The 20,388-nt window shown below is 44.1% G+C and overlaps 1 protein-coding gene across 5 annotated transcripts in view; it reads left to right on the top strand.

Annotated features, from left to right (window-relative positions):
• CEP162 (centrosomal protein 162) overlaps window positions 1-20,388 on the top strand; it is a 138,472-nt gene that overhangs the window by 50,513 nt on the left and 67,571 nt on the right. For all 5 annotated transcript variants that reach the window (XM_085882647.1, XM_085882664.1, XM_085882655.1 and 2 more), the window contains 8 exons: window positions 10,222-10,344; window positions 11,098-11,210; window positions 11,912-12,026; window positions 13,223-13,327; window positions 13,579-13,788; window positions 13,882-14,606; window positions 15,991-16,132; window positions 19,862-19,960. In XM_085882647.1, the coding sequence (XP_085738773.1) occupies window positions 10,222-10,344; window positions 11,098-11,210; window positions 11,912-12,026; window positions 13,223-13,327; window positions 13,579-13,788; window positions 13,882-14,606; window positions 15,991-16,132; window positions 19,862-19,960 (1,632 nt within the window). The remainder of the gene's footprint in view (window positions 1-10,221; window positions 10,345-11,097; window positions 11,211-11,911; window positions 12,027-13,222; window positions 13,328-13,578; window positions 13,789-13,881; window positions 14,607-15,990; window positions 16,133-19,861; window positions 19,961-20,388) is intronic.

Genomic DNA, 20,388 nt, shown 5'->3' with positions numbered 1-20,388 from the left:
GGAACTGGTACTCATTTCGCCGACCTCGGAAGGATGACAGGCTGAGTCAACTCCCTGGTGTTAATTAAGCAGCCAACGGGGCTTGAACTCAGGACCCTAGGATCCCAAGCCACCACCCTAACCACTGAGCCAACCCCAGGCTCATAAAAGAGCTGAATCATAATTTGTCTTCAAGTTTTCCATCTATGCTCCACTTTTTCTCCAAATGGGGTTTATGACATCATCACGATGTTGTGCATTTATTATTTATTTATTGGTTTTCAGCCTGTGACTGCTTGGCTGCATCATTTTCTGGGGTTACCAGTAAGCCGATGCAATGCCCCTGTTACCAGTAAGTGGTTGCTGACCTCGAAAGGATGACAGGCTGAGTCGACCCCCCCTGGTGTTAATATAATGGCATGACGGAGGCTTGAATTCAAAACCCTAAGATCTTAAGCCAGCTACCATAACCGTTAAGCCAACACCAGGCTTGGTTATGCATTTGAGATAATCAATGTGAACACAAACCTATTTGCTTGTTGTACTAGGTTTTTGTGAGAGAGACAGAGACAGACAGACAGACAGACAGACCTTTGTTGTGATAATAAATGTTGGGTGTGTATCACTCTGATTTGCTTCATCCTGAGTCAGCGCAACAATTTCATCCTGTTCGATGTCAAATTCTCTGCTGGCATTGCCTGAACAAGGTGCACATCAAATCCATGGTACCTTTCTGGTACTAGTTCCCTGGTGCAACAGGATAGCTTTAAAATTCATTGTCTGAACATAAGTAGATTGATATGTCTGGTTCTTCAATCCTTAACCTTTCAACCATCAATTGACCAAACATGATTTGCACATTTTTTGGTGTGTGTGCAAAGTCGAGGCTTGTTGAGGAGCGAGAACATGGAACGAATCAGGATGTAATCGACCAAAAGGAGAAAGGCGGGTGGGTGGGGGGGGAGGAGTGGGATCACACCAACAGCAGGGTTTTGTGACAATATAGAGTTAGACTTGGAGAAAAATGGGATATGGGGAAGAATAATGGCAAGGGGAAGACACAGGGGGTGAACAAGATGAATGCAGCCACAAACACTAAGGAAGGAATAACTTGAAACTTGGAAAGAGGTGGGCTTCGGGGGATTAATTTGGGCAGAAAAGAAAATGGATTTGGATGGGGAATGATCTGGGATGATGGTGAACAGTTGTCTTGAAGCCTTGGAAGGACATGTGAGATTAAAGGTTTGGATCCCAAGTATTATGGTTTTACTCATAAAATAGCAAACTGGTGTCTTCTTTTTGAATTTACTTCTTTTTATTACAATGTGTAAGACTCGTGAAAGTGCTTGTATGAATATTACATGTCAGTAAAAGATATTGGGAGATGTCAATGTCGTATTGCACAAATGAAAAGGACATGAGGGAATTTTGGGGGTATGTGGAATTTTTACCTGGATCCATGACATTGTGAAAGGCAAGTACTTCAAACAGGACTTTTGTTTTATTTTTATACTTTGGCAGTTCGGATCAGTATAATAGTGATTGTTTTTCTGCTGTTTAAACTCTGCAATCTTAAGTTTGAGTGTTTGACGTAAATGGGGAAACAAGTCCGCTGCATTAAGTGAATACATCATGGGGGGCACAGTTGAAGCGATTCAGAAAATGTGTTCTTGTTGCCGTTGCTGTGAAAATAGTCATTTCCACGCTTTTGTGACAGCCATGTCTGATTTGCTTTTCATATTGTGAATGAATGTGGGAAAAGCTAAAAATATTGGACCCTTTCTGTCTCCAGAGTGGACCGAAAACAAAATATAGAACGTCTGGCCTCTGCAGAGAACATTTTTCAAATGCAGCTTGATGTGAATGGAGAGACGTTTGAAGAGCTATCTTTAAATGGCCACACCTCACTTTCTCCTTCACATAATGTAACGTTGTTAAACATTACATAATATCCTCCATTAACCCCTGAATGTGCAGTTCAATTTGGAAACTCTACTGTCAGAAAAGGTCATGTTGATTTTTCTCACCATGGAATGGCAAGTAAGGCAAGCTGTCATGTTTATTTTATGTTGTAAGTACAGAGGGTTAAATCCATCGTCGCCTGGAATGACATCCTGCAACAAGGGATAACCCCATGGTGAGTGTGCACCAACATCACATATAGATCAGACCTGGTGGGGTAGGCAGATTATCCCACCATGGAGGTCATTAACGAGCCAGCTTGGTTTTTCTGATAATCTGATAGTGGCATGGCAGTTCTATTGAAACTATATCGTGACTTCCTGAAGCTTGGATTCCAAATACCTAATATAATACTGCTGCCTTCATCTGGATTTTAATACAAAACCTCTGGGAAACCAGTCTTGTGTTGTCACCAACAAGCCACCACTCTACCCTTGTATGTATTGTGGGAATTGCTGTGTCCCTTACTCTCATATCTAACATTATTTTGTGCACTCATGGAATGAGGAAACGTATATCATTTAACAAGTGATGCTTTTACGAGGTGTGTTCAAAAAGTATCCAACCTTAATTTTTCGTGCGTAAACAAATGAAGCTAGGGAGTCGTGGTTTGGTGCACGTATGTAGGCGATCCTAATTCGTATGCGTGATTATTTTCCCGCCTGCAGAAGCTGTCAGTCGCCAACAGACCGCCGATGAGTGAGGAAGTGTAAGCGAGCGCCGTCGGATTTTCGTTTTTGACAAAATGATGGAAAAACTTGAACAACGCTACTGCATCAAATTTTGTGTAAAGCTTGGCAATTCCCAAGTGGAAACGATCCGCAAGATTCAACAGGCCTTGGGGAACGAAGCAATGGGCACCACACAGATAAAAGAGTGGTACAACCGCTTCAAAGATGGTCGCACATCAGTGGAAAGTGAAGCACGTTCTGGTAGGCCCTCAACATCCCGAAATGAGATCGTCATTGACCAAGTGAGGACCCTGCTGATGCAGGATCGTCGAATCGCGATCAGAGAACTTGCAGACGAGGCGGGCGTCAGCATTGGATCCGTTCATTCCATTGTGACTGAGGATTTGGGCTTAAGGGGAATCTCAGCGAAGTTCGTGCCAAAGCTGCTAACGATCGAGCAGAAGCAACTCCGTTTGTAGATCGCACAGGACGTGCTGGGGACTGTGAACAGCGATCCCAACTTCTTCAACACAGTGATCACTGGCGATGAGACCTGGGTTTATGGGTACGACCCAGAAACCAAGTTCCAGTCATCACAATGGAAGCATCCAACATCCCCGAGACCAAAAAAAGCAAGGAAGGTCCGCAGCAATGTCAAAGTCATGCTGACCATCTTCTTTGACTCCAGTGGCGTGGTTCATCACGAGTACACACCACACGGCACAACCATCACCAAAGAGTATGACCAAGAGGTACTGCGTCGCCTTCGTGACGCTGTGCGACGCAAACGGCCAGACCTGTGGGCGGCGGTCAACTGGCAGCTCCATCACGATAACGCACCCACCCATTCTTCACATTTGATTCAGAGTTTCCTGGCCAAACACAACACACCTGTGCTTCGTCAGGCTCCCTACTTTCCCGACATGGCTCCGTGTGACTTCTGGCTTTTCCCCAAGCTGAAAATGCTCCTGAAAGGGACCAGATTTCAGTCCAGAGAAGACATCATGCGGAATGCAACGGACCCGCTGCATGCCATCCCAAAAGAGGCATTCCAGCGCTACTTCCGACAGTGGCAGAACCATTTGGAGAAGTGTGTGACAGCCCAAGGGGAATACTTTGAAGGAGATTAGTGTAAGTTTGTTATATCTGGATGCGAGTATTTTTTATGAACAAAGGTCGGATACTTTTTGAACACAACTCATATTTCACAATGCGGAAAAAGGGTCTGCGAAGAGATTCCAGGATTTGCCATGCCTCAAAGACCTTTTTATCGAACTCCTGAGCTTCTGAATTCCACTTTTGGTCCTCCCTGCCTTAGGTTTTCCACTGACCTCAGCTGCTACCCCCAGCAAGGCCAACTGAATCCTGGCCCACTCCCCTCTACCCCCCCCCCACCCCCAATGTAGACAGACTTATCCTAGTCCTATCAGCCTCTTCCTTAAATCTGGTTGAATTGGAAACCTGTAGCTTTCACACCCTGATGCCATCCCAACTTCATTTTCTGATGCCTCCCATTTTGACCAGCTTCCAACTTCACACGAATAACCAATGCTCACTCATTACTACCTCCCCTGGAATCACCCAAAAATCAAGGATCCTACATATATTTTGTCTCATGAGGAAATAATCGATTTAACTGCTGTACAGCCCACTTTTGAAACTCATCTTATATGTTCTTCCCCAGAACAAGACCCTGAGTTTGCTACAAATAGTTCCAAACTTTGGGCTGTCTCCAATATCCATTCTCCTCCCTCATAAATGTTTCCATAGCCTTCCCCACCATGTTCTCCTTGATAACGACCTACGGCATGATGTCCATGCTTCAAATCACATCCAAAAATCAACTCCTCACCCATCCTGTGGAAAACATCCCACCAAGTCGTCTGTACTATTCCACAACTCCTCCTTTTCCAGCTCCTGTTGGCCCACCTGATCCCCTTTTACAATCAGATTTACAGACATCAGTGATTCAGTAAACTTCACCTTAATCCCCTGCTGTACCAGCTCCCTATCCAAAACCACACATATGCCATTCCTCTTGTCATCCTCTCCACTGTGAAGAACTTTAATACCCCTGGTCATCCCCAATCTATACTCATGTTATCCACCCCAAATGACCCAATTCCCAAGCACTTTCTTTCTCCAGGTTATTGTGAATTCCCCACCCCTCTCCCTCACCAGAGGATAGAAACTTGTTCAGTTTCCATCATTCAAAAAAATATAATTTTTTTTATACACATAGTCAAGGCTCTTAGAAGAGCTAGTACTAGTACACTGAAAGGATCAGGATGCAACAGGACAAAAGAAACAGTCGAGGGAGGAGTAAACATCAACAACAGAGTGGAAGCCAAGATAGAGGCAGAATTGGACAAACAATGGGTGTGGAGAGGAAGGGGGCAGGAGAGGATGCATTGGATGGACAAGATTGATACAGAAGGAAACTCCAAGGAGGGAAAAACAGAAATTTGGAAGGAGGAGGGATTGAGTGGGGTTAAGGATAGTGGAAAAGATCATGGTTTTGGATTGGGGACGATCTGAGGTGGTGGTGAACAGCTGTCTTGAAGACCTGGAAGGAAGAATGAGATTGAAGAGGATGTGGAAGTTGGTTCCACAGGCAGTAAAAGAGAGGAACAAATGAGTGGAGGTGAGTAGTCATCCTGGATTTCAGTTGCTTCACCAGAAGGGGGTTGTTCATGGACTGTGTGAGCCCTGCAGAAACCTGGGGAGCACAGAAGGATCAGAGGGTGCAAGACCAAAAAGGAGTCTGAAGAAGACAGAGAGAGACCACCGACCTGTCTGCGATGGTGAAGTGATTGATAGGCCCATAGACTCAGCTTCATCACAGGTGATGCCAATCATCTTAATGGCTTTGCTTTCCATGGTCCATGGCATCAAGCTGAGCAAGATGTAAGGCAGGGGAGCCAGCCCAGAGGGTCGAGCAGTACTCCATCAAGCTGCGGATGAAAGCCTTGTAGGTGGATAGGAGTTCAGGTGTGCCACGGAAGAACTTTGTATGACGGAGGATGTCTTGCCAGTGGCCTGCTTTGGAGGCTAACTTTGAAATGTCGTTTGCCCAAGAAAGATCATGGCTCATAGGAGTTTGAATGACTGAACGATTTATTAAGAGGATATTTAAGACAGTAGATATGGGGGTTTGTCAGATGGTCCTTTTGGAGAGCGACAGAGAGAGAGAATGTGAGATTTGTCATGATTGAAACACATATTCCAAGTGTTTGACCTGTTTGTAATTTTGTCAAGGTCTGAAGAGAGGGAAGAGGCTGCAGCCTGCCTGTCTGAAGGATGAGGGATGTCATGGGAGAGGGTGGTCATCAGCAAATGTATAAAGAGGATTTTCCAGAGTCAGAGAAATCGTTTATGAAGATCATGAATTGGATTGGGCCCAGAACACTGCCTTGGGGGCACTCCAGCCTTGACAGGAAGAGATGAAAGAATTCCATTGAGTGCCACACATTGCCTACGAGAGCAGAGGAAGTCAGTAAGCCATGTGTGGAGTTTGCCTTGGATTGCTATAGGCAGAGAGTTTGGAAAGTAAAGCAGGATGCCAGACTGTATCAAAGTATGAAATATGTCCGGAGAGATGGCCATGATCTCATGTCTGACATTGAGGGCCTCCATCCATTATATCCAAGGTGGAGTGATCTGGTCTGAAACCAAATTTGTGATCTGAGATGAGCTTGTTGGAGAAAAGGAAGGATTTCATATCAACTGCGATGTCTGTGCTGTCCCTCGGATGGATGTTAAACTTGGTGTTCCATCTGCCGACATTAGTTGGTGGAGGGTAAAGATCCCACGGTGTCCTTCATGAAGAGTCGGCGAGCTGTTGCCGGCACCTTGGTCGAATTCGAAATCCCTGCTATAACCATCAGAGGGCATTGCATCAGCGGCACAGCCACACTCTCAGCCAATGATGTTGCCTCGCAGCCTTGTGCTGCATACCATGAAGAAGAATCCTATTTCCATTCAAAAGCTGACCTTTGTGAGCTCTGGTGTTGTCATCAGTTTAGTTTTGAAGGCTACTTTTCTTGCTTTTCTCCCTAAATGTTTTGTACTTTAGTTTATATGCAATTAATGTTTTACTGTTGAATTGTTTTGTATTTTCAATGTTAAGTGTAAATACATGTGAACTATGTTGATAATCATAGTAAAAACAGCATGTAACTAGAGAGTTCATCGAACACTTTACCCCATACAGTCTTATGGGGGAAAAAGGACATGGTTACGGAGTCTGTGAGCAGCAAATTTGATTGCTCGAGATGATGTAAAATGCCGTAATATTTTGTCCAAGTACTGCTCCACCAAAGGTTTTTTTTAAGTGCCAAAAAGACGATTTGTGTTCTACAGTGTTCAAGTGTATGATTTAATGTAAATAGAATAAAGATTTTAAAGGTTGTAGAAAAAAAAATTCAGAAGTTTACTGCTGTTACTGCAGAGCCTTTTACACCACCTTATTTAACACATTACATTAGTTCTTTGTTCCTGTTGTTTGTGTCCTTCATGACCGCTAAAAACAGAATAAGTTTCCTGTTTGAAATGATTTTCAATTTTGGTTGACTGCCAGAGAGGCAGGCAGACTTAAACAAAGATCTAATTCCTATCTGCACATGCATGATCAGGACAAATTCAGAGCCAAAGTATTGCTAAACTACAGGTTAGTTTTCCAATTTGTGTTCAAAATATAACAATAAATGAAATTAAGTTGTTCCTCGATCATAAACTGACGTTTGTGGACAGACAAACAAAATGAACCAATTGCTTAACCCCTTGTCTCGCTTCGCGCACTTGGGATAACTAGAAACTCACCATGAGTCAGAAGAAGTTATCGTCATTGTTTGACAATAGCACAGCTGAAAGCCACAGCAGGGATTTGTACTGGCAGATAGTCTTGCCCAGACATGTTGGGGCCTTGGAGCCATCTACAGCTGTGTGGCCCCCTTGATGGGTCTGCCTGTCCAGTTAGGCAAATTATGATGGCAACACCAGAGACAGACAGAGCAGATCAAAGAGATGTTGGTGAGGTAGTTTGTTTTGTCCTGTTCGAGGCAATGGAGAAAGGATGTCGACAGACAGAGAGGTCAGTGATTGGTGATAAGGCAGTGAGATGAAGGAAGGAGCACACCAGGAGAGAGAGGGGACCTGGATGGACACATGAAGAAGATCAAAGAGAGAGAGACGTTGGTCACATTGAGTCATGCTTGGGTGAGTTCTCCCTTCGAAATGAGGACACTCGGAGGCCTGGCATTTGTTGGAGCTTCTACTTCAGTGGAACCCAACTCAGCTATTTTGAGCATCCTTAGTTGGAGCATGCTGTTTCTCCTATGCTGGTGACCTCATGTCAGCCCCTTCATTCCACTGGTGATCCCCATCAGCAAGGTGAGGGTATTCCCCAAGGTCTGGCTGAAGTCGATCTAAACCGATATGCTATGCAAGGAGATACTAAACAAAGCACCGTTCCTTAGCCTCACTGCACTACACAGAACTTATAATGCCTACTTCTGCTCCTGTTTGTCCTCTGCTCACAATTGCCTTCGTTATAAATAGATTTAAACTGCCTGTACTGCTCACTGCACCATGTAGTTGATCATCACCTGCTTGATGCAACCTTTCAGCATGCTCACATACTGTGACTGCTTTGGCTTCAGGAAGCGAGAAACATTTTGCTAAACTGTTATTTCTGTGTATTTGTTTTGTTTAGGATAGCGTTAAGATAATCTATCTATAATTACAGCAGTGTGTGTGTGTGTGTGTGTGTGTGTGTGTGTGTGTGTGTGTGTGTGTGTGTGTGTGTGTGTGTGTGTGTGTGTGTGTGTGTGTGTGTGTGTGTGTGTGTGTGTGTGTGTGTGTGTGTGTGTGTCTGCGACCACCGTTTCTCGATGACCGCCTGTCCGATCTGATTGAAACTTGTCAAGAATATTGCCGGGGCCCCGCAGATGTGCCTTTTCGAGGTTTGATGTCAATCGGACAAGCGGTTCCCAAGTTACGGCCATTTTACTGCTTTTTCAGTGTTGAAAAGGTGTATATATGGCAGCTGAAGGTGTCGTTCCACCTTCTCACCTTATCATGCCAATTTTTCCCAAATTATTAATAACCGGACGATCACCGGTCCGATCGGATTGAAACTTGCCAGGAATATTGTTGGGGACCCGCTGATGTGCCTTTTCAAGGTTTGATATCAATCGGACAAGCGGTTCCCAAGTTACGGCCATTTATCTGTCGACCAATGACAAGACACGGTGCTCTGACGTCACAATTAATTTTGTTTATTTATTATTTATTTTGCACGATTGACGGTCCGATCTGATTGAAACTTGCCAGGAATATTGCTGGGGACCCGCGGATGTGCCTTTTCGAGGTTTAATATTAATCGGACGAGCAGTTCCCAAGTTACGGCCATTTATCTGTCGACCAATATCTGCGAGAGAGGGGGACGGGAGAGGGGGGATGAGAGTGGGGGCGAGAGAGGAAGGGCGAGAGTAGGAGGGATAGAAGGGGGGATGAGAGTGGGGGCGAGAGAGGAGGGGCGAGACTGGGGGGGGCAAGAGAGGGGGGTGAGAGAGAGGGGGCGAGAGAGGGCTGCACATACTGGCACTCACCTACGGGCACTCACCTACGGGCACTCACCTACGGGCACTCACCTACGGGCACGCACCTACGGGCACGCACCTACGGGCCTGCCCCTACGGGCCCGTACTAGTCTTAGTAATTTGGGTAAAGTTAATAAAGGGTTTGTTTTCAATTACCAACATCGTGGCATATGTCCTGTTTCCTTATTATTTGATTTACTCCATCCGCTCTGAATCCGGGTATTAACCAGCTCCGTGACTCATGATGTGGTTGCTGCCTTCTTGGGTGTGGTTGTCTGAATGCTCCTTTTGGGTGGTCGTGACCCCCGATTATGCGACGATACATCAGTCAATGAATTATGGTTCAGCAGGAAAAAAACTACAATCAGAAAATGTGATAAAATGGTGTGCAGCAGGTAGAGACTGACAGAGCACAATATTACTTTGTCCTGAAGAAAGTCCCATTGTTAAGGCTTTCTATAAGCACATGTGAAAGCTTGAGGAGGTCAGTTTCCATAATATGTAGGTTCTAGGACAAAACCTGGTTGCCATCCAAAGAGAATGCAGTCATATAATCTCACAGCATAGTAAGTATGGCCACAATGGCAGTGGTGCATTGAGAAGACATAACTGGAATTTGCTGATGTCCAGCTTCCCTTGCAGGACATTGCCCACTTCTTGATTTAGAATACCGTGTCATCTGGAGGATTGTATCAGTAAATGGTGTCCTTATTACTCACTGAAGACAACCTGTAAATCTCTAGACCACTGTATGCCATTAACCACCTTTTAGTACCACATACACAGAGTTGTATATTCATTAGAATGACTTTCCCCAAGTTTCGCACTACATTTTATTCATTGTGAGACTATCTTATTGAAGAGCAATGTAATGACCTTGAGTGGAGTTTGATGTGTTTTACAAGTAAAAATTTTGATATGAGTTTGGCATTTTGTTAAGAATAGTGTTAAGAAAGTTGTTGGTACCATTGCCCTTTAACCCTTTATGTTTGAACGTGTGACTGCAGGGAGGAGATGCCGAGGAATCCTCTTTTGTGATTATTGAAGAGGAGATTGCTAGAGTTGCAGGCTCACCACCACAAGCCAGACAGCTCGAAGAACAAGAAAACCTCATTCGGGGTTATCAGAAGGTACTCGTGTTCAGCACTCAATACTGTGACATAAATTGGAATGCCATCACATTTCTGACGATCCATCCATCCATTGGGACCATACTGCATGCAGAGCGTTGGTGCTGCCAAAGCAGTCTCCTTGGCAATTGGGCACAATCCTGGACAGGTCGCCACTCCGACACAGGATACCAGCAAGCTAGTACTCATGTTGTCGACCTCGGAAGGACAGGCAGAGTCAACCCCACCTGGTATTAATTCAACAGCAAAGGGGTATTTGAACTCAGGATCCAAAGCCCACTACCCTAACCATTAGGCCAACACCAGACATTATCTGACAATGTTTTTATGTAAGACCATGTTATTACTATTACGATGGAAAAATAGTTATTTACACTAGGGTCTTGTTGAAATGTTTACTTTTAACGTTGAAGAAAAATGCTTGTTTAGAAACTGAATACAATTAGGGCTTTCATTTTATAATACCTCATCCAGTCTCATTAATTGCTTTAATTTCTTCTTTATGAACCTTTAGTCTTTTTATTATAGCAATGAGTAGTTTCTTGCAACACTATAGAAAATTATGATGACGATGTGAGGCGTCAGACACTGGAACACGTGTTGGATTTTAAAGAAACCCAGGATACAAGCTGAAAATTTTATCAAAACAAACTGTGCGTCAACCAAGCACAGCCTTTCAAATGCTTTGCCAGTACTTCAGAATTGATCTTCATTGGTAACCGTAATGAGTGTATGTGTCTCGGTGGTGAGCAGGAAAACGAACTGCTGTATGAACAGCTGAAGAAGGCAATGAAAGTGCTGCGTGACAAAGAAGCAAAGAGTCTTCATGAGCAGCAGCACCTGCGGGCAGAACTTACTGGACTCCGGTGATGCCCCACAGCTTTCACTCCTTTATTTTTGATGTCCCTGATCTGGCTACGTTCATTTTACTGCCCTGGGATTTGGTCATGGAAAGCCAAAGTGGTGCCACTGCTGAAATTGACTTGATACTACTTTGACAAAAGCTGATTGGTTCTTTCGACCAATTTTATACAGAAAGTGGATTTATATTTATTTTTTCACATGCAGCATAGCATCAACGTCCATCAGTTTAACGTCCATCCGAGGTAAGGCACACACACTGATGAATTACCCTGCCTGCGGAATACCAGGATGACAATTTTTAGTTGTGCCGAGATTTGAACCGAGTTCGACAGCTTAGATACGAATGTGCATATTAGAGACATTTCGATATACTAATTTTTTTTGTCCTGTGATTTTTATTAATGTTTTTTTACAGAAAACTTTTGAAGCATTAGCTGCATCTTGATCATGATTTTCACATGATTACTAGTCCCTAATGAAACAATGTTCAGATAGGATAAGATACACGTTGGTAAGCATTTAATCCTCAAGAAATCGATTAATATCAAGTGGAGTATAGGGTGTAGTTTCAAAACGACGAGTTATCGGGCAAACATTGTACACTCTCAGCAATACGTGTATAATTCTGCATCATTAATCAAACATTTGACCATGTCTCAGCGAACACCTTTAATGCCATGCTGACTGCTGTTCATCATCTTAGGGAGGTATTGGCCAATCATAATGCTCGATCCACACGGCAGGCTGAGGTTGATCTGCCACGCAATTGCAATGAGCATTCAACCAGTGAACACACAGGGAAAGCTGAAAATCCTCAGGTGGGTTTGTTTGCCTCTTTAACAACTTACCTTCATGATTTTTTTTTGTTTGTTTGTTCAACAAAAGCACATTGGCTTTGAAGTTTCTTTTAACCACGTACAGCATTTGTTATGGTAAATTGTGCCCTTTGAACCCTTAAATTTTACATACATTGTTAACTGTTCAGTTTATCGTCAAACCTTTTTGGCCACCATGAGTGTTCAGGTTATTACAGGTCCTTTAAAACCAATTTTTTTTATAACCTGATTAACACCCGTTCCTTTGAGAACCCCTCTTTCCCCTGATTCTTCTACAACATTAAGAACTTTGTTCCTCTCAAACACCTATTATTATGTCCCCTTGTGATGGATTGTATTCCCTCTCCTATTACCAATTGTAGTGATGGGATATACCTTCAATTCATTAAACATTTTGATAAATCAAGCTCATGTTTAACGTGATAATGTCATACTTTTTTCAAACGTTTCCTCCTCTTCTCTCCTTATGGGCTCAGCTACATGTCTTGCTTGCACCTGCAATATTGTTCACATTTATTAATCCAATATCCATTTGAAAGTTTTCTGCAATTTCTGTGCTAACTTGATTGGTCTGTGGTTATTTTTTGTTCGTCATCTTTTGTTAAAAAAGTATGTGACTATTTTAACTGTTCAATCACTTTCTTCCCTCCAAGTAAGCCCTGGCTCTTTCGATCCCATGCTGGTCTGAGATCGGTTTTATTATTCCAAAGCAAATCTGACATGTCATATTGTAATCTACTATAAGGCCCATCTATCTATTATGTACGCACAGGGGTTGGTTTGAAATGACAGGGGGCTAGGGAGGGAATTTCAAGAATCACACTGTATTTACTTAACCTAATAAGTATATGGTTCCTTAGCTGGTCAGGTGGCTCCATCCCCTCTCTGTAATTTTGTGTTGTTCAATCCCACCGTTTACTTCTTGGAAAAACCAGAAGTCAAATCTTAATATTGCTTGACTTCATGCTTTACAGTCTCGAATGAAGATTTTTCAGCAGCAGGTACTAACACACAACCTTGGTCCATGTGATGCGTGATGTTTAGGAGTAGGAGTGTGCTCACAGGTTATGGTTTGCATTGACGTAAGGACTTTTGTTGAACTTTGATGTTCAGTTGCTGATGTGCATCTGTTTGTCTGTGTATGTGACATGTTTCCATTTGCATCACGTGTGGGGCAGGTGGAGAAACTGAAGGTGGAAGCTAAATGTGAACGAGAAACAGCACAGAAGCAAGTCGAAGAGATGGACTCCTCAGCTGTCAGGGTGCAGGAGCTTGAAAAACAGGTATACTTTGCAACTCACTCAGTTTCACAAGTTCCTCTTGAACAACTTAAATCAAGTCCCAAAAGAGTTGTGCATTTGTTTAGTTTTGCTATTGTGGGTGCAACAACTACCGTTCTGAGTTATTTTTAAGAAAGAGGAAACGTGTGGCATTTCCCATTGTTCCAAGAGATATGTCACACATATTACTGCAGAATTTAGGCAACACTTGACATGGCTTACAATGACAGTTTATCACTGTATTATACCTCCAGATTCAGGAACTACATGGACTTATGCACCAACATTTCCCCAACGATCAACTAATTTGCTCACACTCAATAACTCGCTCCGAGGACCCTGGAACCGCTTTGGCCGAGTTTCTCACGAGACGTGTGGAAAAGCTGGAAAAGGAAATTGAGAGACGAACTCGGGAAGAGGGACAAAGTTTGCACAAAATGGAGCAGCGGTTCCATCAAGTCAAGGTTGGCTTAATTTATGCGATTTTGTAAAACGCAATGTGCAGCTCATATCATTATAGAAAGAGCTTGAATTGCCTTTTTGTTTGTGCTGATCAGTTGCAGTATGAAAACCGCATCGAGGAGCTCGAGCAACACTTTACAGCATGTTCCACTACAACGCACAGCGCTGTTCCAGAAGCTGCTCCAACGAAGGCCGTGGAAGGTTCAGGGGGTGAAGGGCATGGGGGGCTTGCAAGTTGTAAAAAGACAGGAAAAGTGGGAGAATGTAATGAAGACAAAATGAATAATGAAAGTGAAATAAATATCAATGGAGGAGATGAGGGAATCAAGAGACCCCATGTGAGCACAGAGAGAAAGGGCAAGAGAAATAAAGAAGTGCAAGTGGTGCTGGAGACGTGCAAGGAAGTACGGAGAAGGGAGGAGGTGAGCAGGTTCAATCAGCAAAGAGGATCCACAGTTGGAAAAGCAGGCTGTGGAACAAGAAGGAATGGAGCCAGGCAAAAGTTGAGCAATTTATCAAAGGATATCACACAAGAGCACAAAAACAAGGAACATGTGGATGCAGGAAAGGAAGAATCTTCATCAGGGAAGCAAGGGCAGACACGGAAACAAAGAAGACTCGGTCACCATGGAGAGGAGACAGATGAGGCTATCGGGGAGCTGGAAGTACCTGCTTCACATGCCTCCTACGTGTCATTGACAGCAACGCGACATGATGCACAGCGTGCGTGGGCAGAGAACGAGCTGCTTCGCAATGAGATGGAGGCAGCAAAAGTGTGGTACGAGGCTCAGTTAGCAGAAGAGCGAAGCACAATCGAGAGGTATGACCCATAAATAGGTAAATTAATCTATCTATTTTTCCTGACAAACTCCAGGCCCTCAAAGCTCTAAGTCGCACAGATAAAGATATGCTGGTGAGGTTCGTGGAAAAAAAACAAGTTCCCTTACAAGGAACTTAAATGCAGGAGGCCAAAAGGCCCATTAAAGTCTGCACAATGGTTGCCAAACGATGGTTTTTTTTGTCCATGATTTATCTTTTTTTTAATGCTGAGCATCAAGCAAGGAAGCAGCATGTGCCATTTTTAAAAAAAAAAAGTCTTTTGTATGGCTCGGCCGGGGTCGAGTTTGAACCTCCTCCCTCCCAATCCAAGACTCAGAGCGGACACTCTAACTGTTACGCCACTGAGTCGAGTGAAGGATACATTTTACTCCACATAGTCTTTTTGCCAGGATCCAGCTTCTACAAAATGCAATTATTTGTTTTATTTATTATTTATTTATTCAGGGCAGTAGAAGAAATTGTCTGAAAAAGAAAATGGTGATTTGGATATTCAACCTCCATACGTGTAACAACGCATAACAGTCCGTACGTCATGGGCCTGCCTCGTTCATTGTGTGCCGTTCATGTCTCTTCCTCGCTTTCTCTCCCCTCCAAAACCATATCCTGTTTCCTGGACACAGAGTTGTGCAACTGTAAATTGTGCATTCCAAGACCCCTGCGTACTTAACCTTTGCAATAGCGTCGCATCGTTTTGTCACACATCTGACTGTGCATGTTTCTAGTTTAATGTTTTGAGGCATTAGTCCCAACTTCATTTATTTGTAAATCAGCTTTAAATTTCCCTCACTTTGGAACTGAAAACACTGGGCAGAAATGAAAAATTTTCCCACTCTTCATGTAAAATATAATTCAGATGTTAAATCACATGCAGTAAAATACTGCAGAGCAGTGTGAGATGATGCATCATCTGTAAATAATTAAAATAATTTCCTGCTATGAAATTGTGAGAACCTTTTTTGGATGTTTGCTTATTGTATAATATTTCTTTCACAGATAAGTTTTTCGATTGCTTTGTTTTTAAACATTGTTCAATAGGTCGACATGTAAGGTTAGCATAAACATCCCTGCAGAGAATCTCGTCTTCATGCTCAACATCATCATCTTCTTACAAACGTTTTTGTAGACTTTACTCCAGAGCTAAACATTTTTATCAAACAAGTATTTATGTTTTCTCCTTACAGTATATATTTGAATGTAACTATTTGAAAGCATGCTGCAACCTACAATGGGAAATTTAACCCATTGTGTTCCTTTCACATAGTGTATGGTATTTCAGGTTTTGTGTTATGGTGTGTTTGTAAGTTTCTAATGGTGATGTTTGCTCTTTCAGCACTCCCTTAGTCACAATTTTTTTTTTACCCCAGGGTCAGAAAAGAATGTGCAAAGCAGTTAGCAGCACTAAGGACAACTCACCAGCAGGAACTGGAGCGGCTGTTAACCCATTATGCATTGCAGCACTCCTCCAGCCAATTGGCTGAGCTCTCAGCACTCGTCAGCACACAGGAGGTCAGTTTATGGAGTACGAGTTAAAAATAATAATAATAATCTTTATTGTCCCATATCCAGGGAAATTCCTCTTCAGTAACACCATAAGTTCTAAAGATCATGTAGAAACACAAAACATCAAAAGGGATAAGAATAACAGGTAAAATATGGAAGATGGACGAAACAGCAAAATAGCTAAGAGTTTGAATTTCACACTTAAATTGCACATGGTACAAATGACTTTTAAAAAATGTTCTTCTTAACACTTTGAACCCTGAGCTCCTTGGACTTTTGGCTCCCCCACCCGAGACTCCTTGGAGAAAAATCCGGCCACTCGGGTATATGGAGGTTTGAATAGTGGCTGGTAAACCAGCCGCTAGGGTTCTCAAAGGGTTAATAAGTGCAGAACGAAAGTGTCTTCCTGATTGCAGTTTTTCAAAAAGTCCATTCAGAAGTGACTTTCATCGGTACGTACATGCATCGACTTTCTTTTCAATGCTCGTAAATATAGACACGGCATACTGGTTGAAGGCCCACCCACTTTAAATGCCAATACAATGACCTTTCACAGTCTTGACTTATTCCGCACATTTAGATAACTACACCAAGAAATCAAATTAAATGACAAGACACGGATCAGCAAGGAATTGGTTCACATCTGCATCACACGTGAGCTAACACCAAATTAATTCAACTTCCTGAGAAGATACAATCTTTGCATCGATTTCTTGTACACAGCATCAGTCTTTTCATCAAAAGTATTTTCATCATCAAAATTTTCATCAACTGCTTTGCCTTCTCCTCCCCTCACACTGTTTTGCCTTCCCCTCCCCTCACACTGCTTTGCCTTCCCCTCCCCTCACACTGCTTTGCCTTCTCCCCTCACACTGCCTTGCCTTCTCCTCCCCTCACACTGCCTTGCCTTCTCCTCCCCTCACACTGCCTTGCCTTCTCCTCCCCTCACACTGCCTTGCCTTCTCCTGCCCTCACACTGCCTTGCCTTCCCCTGCCCTCACACTGCTTTGCCTTCTCCTCCCCTCACACTACTTTGCCTTCCCCTCCCCTCACACTGCCTTGCCTTCCCTCCCCTCACACTGCCTTGCCTTCCCCTCACACTGCCTTGCCTTCCCCTCCCCTCACACTGCCTTGCCTTCCCCTCACACTGCCTTGCCTTCCCCTCACATTACCTTGCCTTCTCCTCCCCTTCCCTCACACTGCCTTGCCTTCTCTCCTCACACTGCTTTGCCTTCCACTCCCCTCAGACTGATTTGCCTTCCCCTACCCTCCCCTTACACTGCCCTCACACTGCTTTGCCTTCCCCTCCCCTCACTCTGCTTTGCCTTCCCCTCCCCTCAAACTGCTTTGCCTTCCCCTCCCCTCAAACTACTTTGCCTTCCCCTCCCCTCACACTGCCTTGCCTTCCCTCCCCTCCCCTCACACTGCTTTGCCTTCCCCTCCCCTCCCCTCACACTGCTTTGCCTTCTCCTCCCCTCACACTGCCTTTCCTTCCCCTCCCCTCACACTGCCTTTCCTTCCCCTCCCCTCACACTGCCTTTCCTTCCCCTCCCCTCACACTGCCTTTCCTTCCCCTCCCCTCACACTGCCTTTCCTTCCCCTCCCCTCACACTGCCTTTCCTTCCCCTCCCCTCACACTGCCTTGCCTTCCCCTCCCCTCACACTGCCTTGCCTTCCCCTCCCCTCACACTGCCTTGCCTTCCCCTCCCCTCACACTGCCTTGCCTTCCCTCACATTGCCTTGGCTTCTCCTCCCCTTCCCTCACACTGCCTTGCCTTCTCCTCCCCTCACACTGCCTTGCCTTCTCCTCCCCTCACACTGCCTTTCCTTCCCTCCCCTCACACTGCCTTTCCTTCCCCTCCCCTCACACTGCCTTGCCTTCCCTCCCCTCACACTGCCTTGCCTTCCCCTCCCCCCACACTGCCTTGCCTTCCCCTCCCCTCACACTGCCTTGCCTTCCCTCACATTGCCTTGGCTTCTCCTCCCCTTCCCTCACACTGCCTTGCCTTCTCCCCTCGCATTGCCTTCCTTTCCCAATTCCCCTCACACCGCATTCTCTTCCCCTCACACTGCCTTCCCTCCACCTCTCCTCACGCTTACCCCCTCCCCTTTCCACCCCTATGGACATCTTCTGGCGGTCTCCACGTGCTGTATAAACATGCTGTTTTAATGTACCCCATTTTGTTTATTCCCGTACTGCCCCCAACCACTTCTCCACAAGTCCCACAACCATACGCAAGTCGAAAACCCCTCCCCTATGGCTTACCTCCTCCCAAACTCTATTCCCCTCTCATCTCTCACCCATCCTCCTCACTCCTCTCCTCCCTCCCCCCCACCTTTCTTACTCTTTCTCTCCCCCCCTCCTCCCCCCTCCTCCCCCCTCCTCCCCTACTCAGTGTCACTACTCCTTGGCTTTTTTCACAAGATCTTGGCTATTCGTTGTTCACCTTGGCGTCTTGGTTTTCTAAAGGTTTTCTTGGCGTATAGGTTTTCTATTATCATCACTTTTCCGAAACCTTGTGAATTCTTAGCTTTTTTCATTGGCTCACCTTGACATTTATGAAAATGAGGAGTGGTCACACTGCCCCCCCCTTCCTAGCTTCTCCCTTCCTCAACCCTCCTAGCTCCCCCACCCCTCACCTCTCCAACCTCTCTCTCTCCCCCTCGACTCTGTCCTCCCTCTGTTCCTTCACACCTCTATCCCTCCTCTCCCTCTTTCTCCACCCCCTTCATATTCCCATCAGTGAAGTGATGACTTGTATTTGCTTGTTTCATGATAATTCACAGTTATTACCTACGCCCCCAAAGGTAGATGGAGGTTTTGGTTTCACGCCTGCTTGTCTGTCTGTCTGTCTGTTTGTGAGCAGGATATCTCAAAAAGTTATGGATGGATTTGGAAAAAAACTTGGTGTACAGGTTTGCTGTGTGACGAGGATGAATTCATTAGATTTTGTTGAAGATCCAGATGCAAATCCAGCCGATCAGTCTGATACAAAACAAATTGTTCAGCCTAGCGGAGGTATGCGCTTTACTTCATGCGCACCCCACGCACGCAAAGCGAAAAGCGGGGTTAAGCAATTGGTTCATGTCTGTCCGTCGATTTTTCTTATCAGTTTATGATCGAGGAACAACCTATTTAAATTGAATGTTACGTTTTGAACACCAATCGGAACATGAATAGGAAGACAAGTTTGCCATTTTACCATACTTTGGCTCTGAATTTGTCCCGATCACACATGTGCAGAGAGAAGTGAGATAATATTTTTTTTACTCTGTCTGCCTGTCTGCCTGTCAAACAAAATCGAAAACGATTCCAAACAGGAAACATACTGTTTTTAAGGATGTTATAAAGGACACAAACAACAGGCATGAAGAACTAGTATAGTGTAATGTAATAGATAGGGTGATGTAATAGACACTGAGTAAAACAGCAGTAAAAGCCAGAATTTATTGATTTGCCTTTAAACATCTTTAAACCTTTATTTTAATGGAATTATATAGTTGAATACTGTAGAACAAAATTTGCTTTCATAATGCTTCCAAGAACCATAACTGCATCAATATACAGCATGAGAGGGTATCAATCAAGCCTCTATCTCCTAAACTGTGACTCAACGTCGTCTTATTACAGTGTGTAAGGGTGGTGTGGAAGACTGCTTAAAATTGAAATATACACTTGAACACTGCATAATGAACTCTCTAATTAGAAGATGAGATTGTTGGTTTGTGTTCCAGTCGGTTATCTCCAGTTTGCGGTTGGACGTGGCTTCACTCCGGCTACAGCGAGACAAGTTTGCCACCGCAACACACCAAGAAGCCCTTCTTAGAGCACAGGTATGCTTTAATATTCCGAGAAATTGTGGTTTTTGTGTGTTGTTGATTCTTTGTACTTTTCCCATCGCTAGTTCAAAATCCTATAATTATGTTTAACAGCTTCGATGTGACGCTATTTGATCAAGCACTGTTGAGGTTCAAAATCAAAAGCAACTCCCAACAACTAACCAAGACACTTAGAGAGAATGGTGTTAGTGTGATTGCTATACAAGCATCAGCATCAAATGAATTGAAAGATGTCAACTTATTCTTTGAAATAATATACATATTACGTACACAAAATAGTGGAACTTTTGACTCCTCATCCTCTTTCTTCATGCTTCTTGCTTCCTTTAATATCCCATCTTCTTCACTTCATTCCTAAACTCCAAAGCCTTCTTTATCCAATCCACCCCCTTCATTTCTTTCCTTCTTCATGCTTTCTCCAT

Source organism: Eptatretus burgeri, chromosome 1, assembly GCF_056783735.1.
Source record: "Eptatretus burgeri isolate ZD-2024b chromosome 1, Ebu_testis_v1, whole genome shotgun sequence".
Taxonomy (NCBI): domain Eukaryota; kingdom Metazoa; phylum Chordata; class Myxini; order Myxiniformes; family Myxinidae; genus Eptatretus; species Eptatretus burgeri.
The sequence above is the reverse complement of the archived record's forward strand: the minus strand, read 5'-3'. Positions and strand labels throughout refer to the sequence as shown.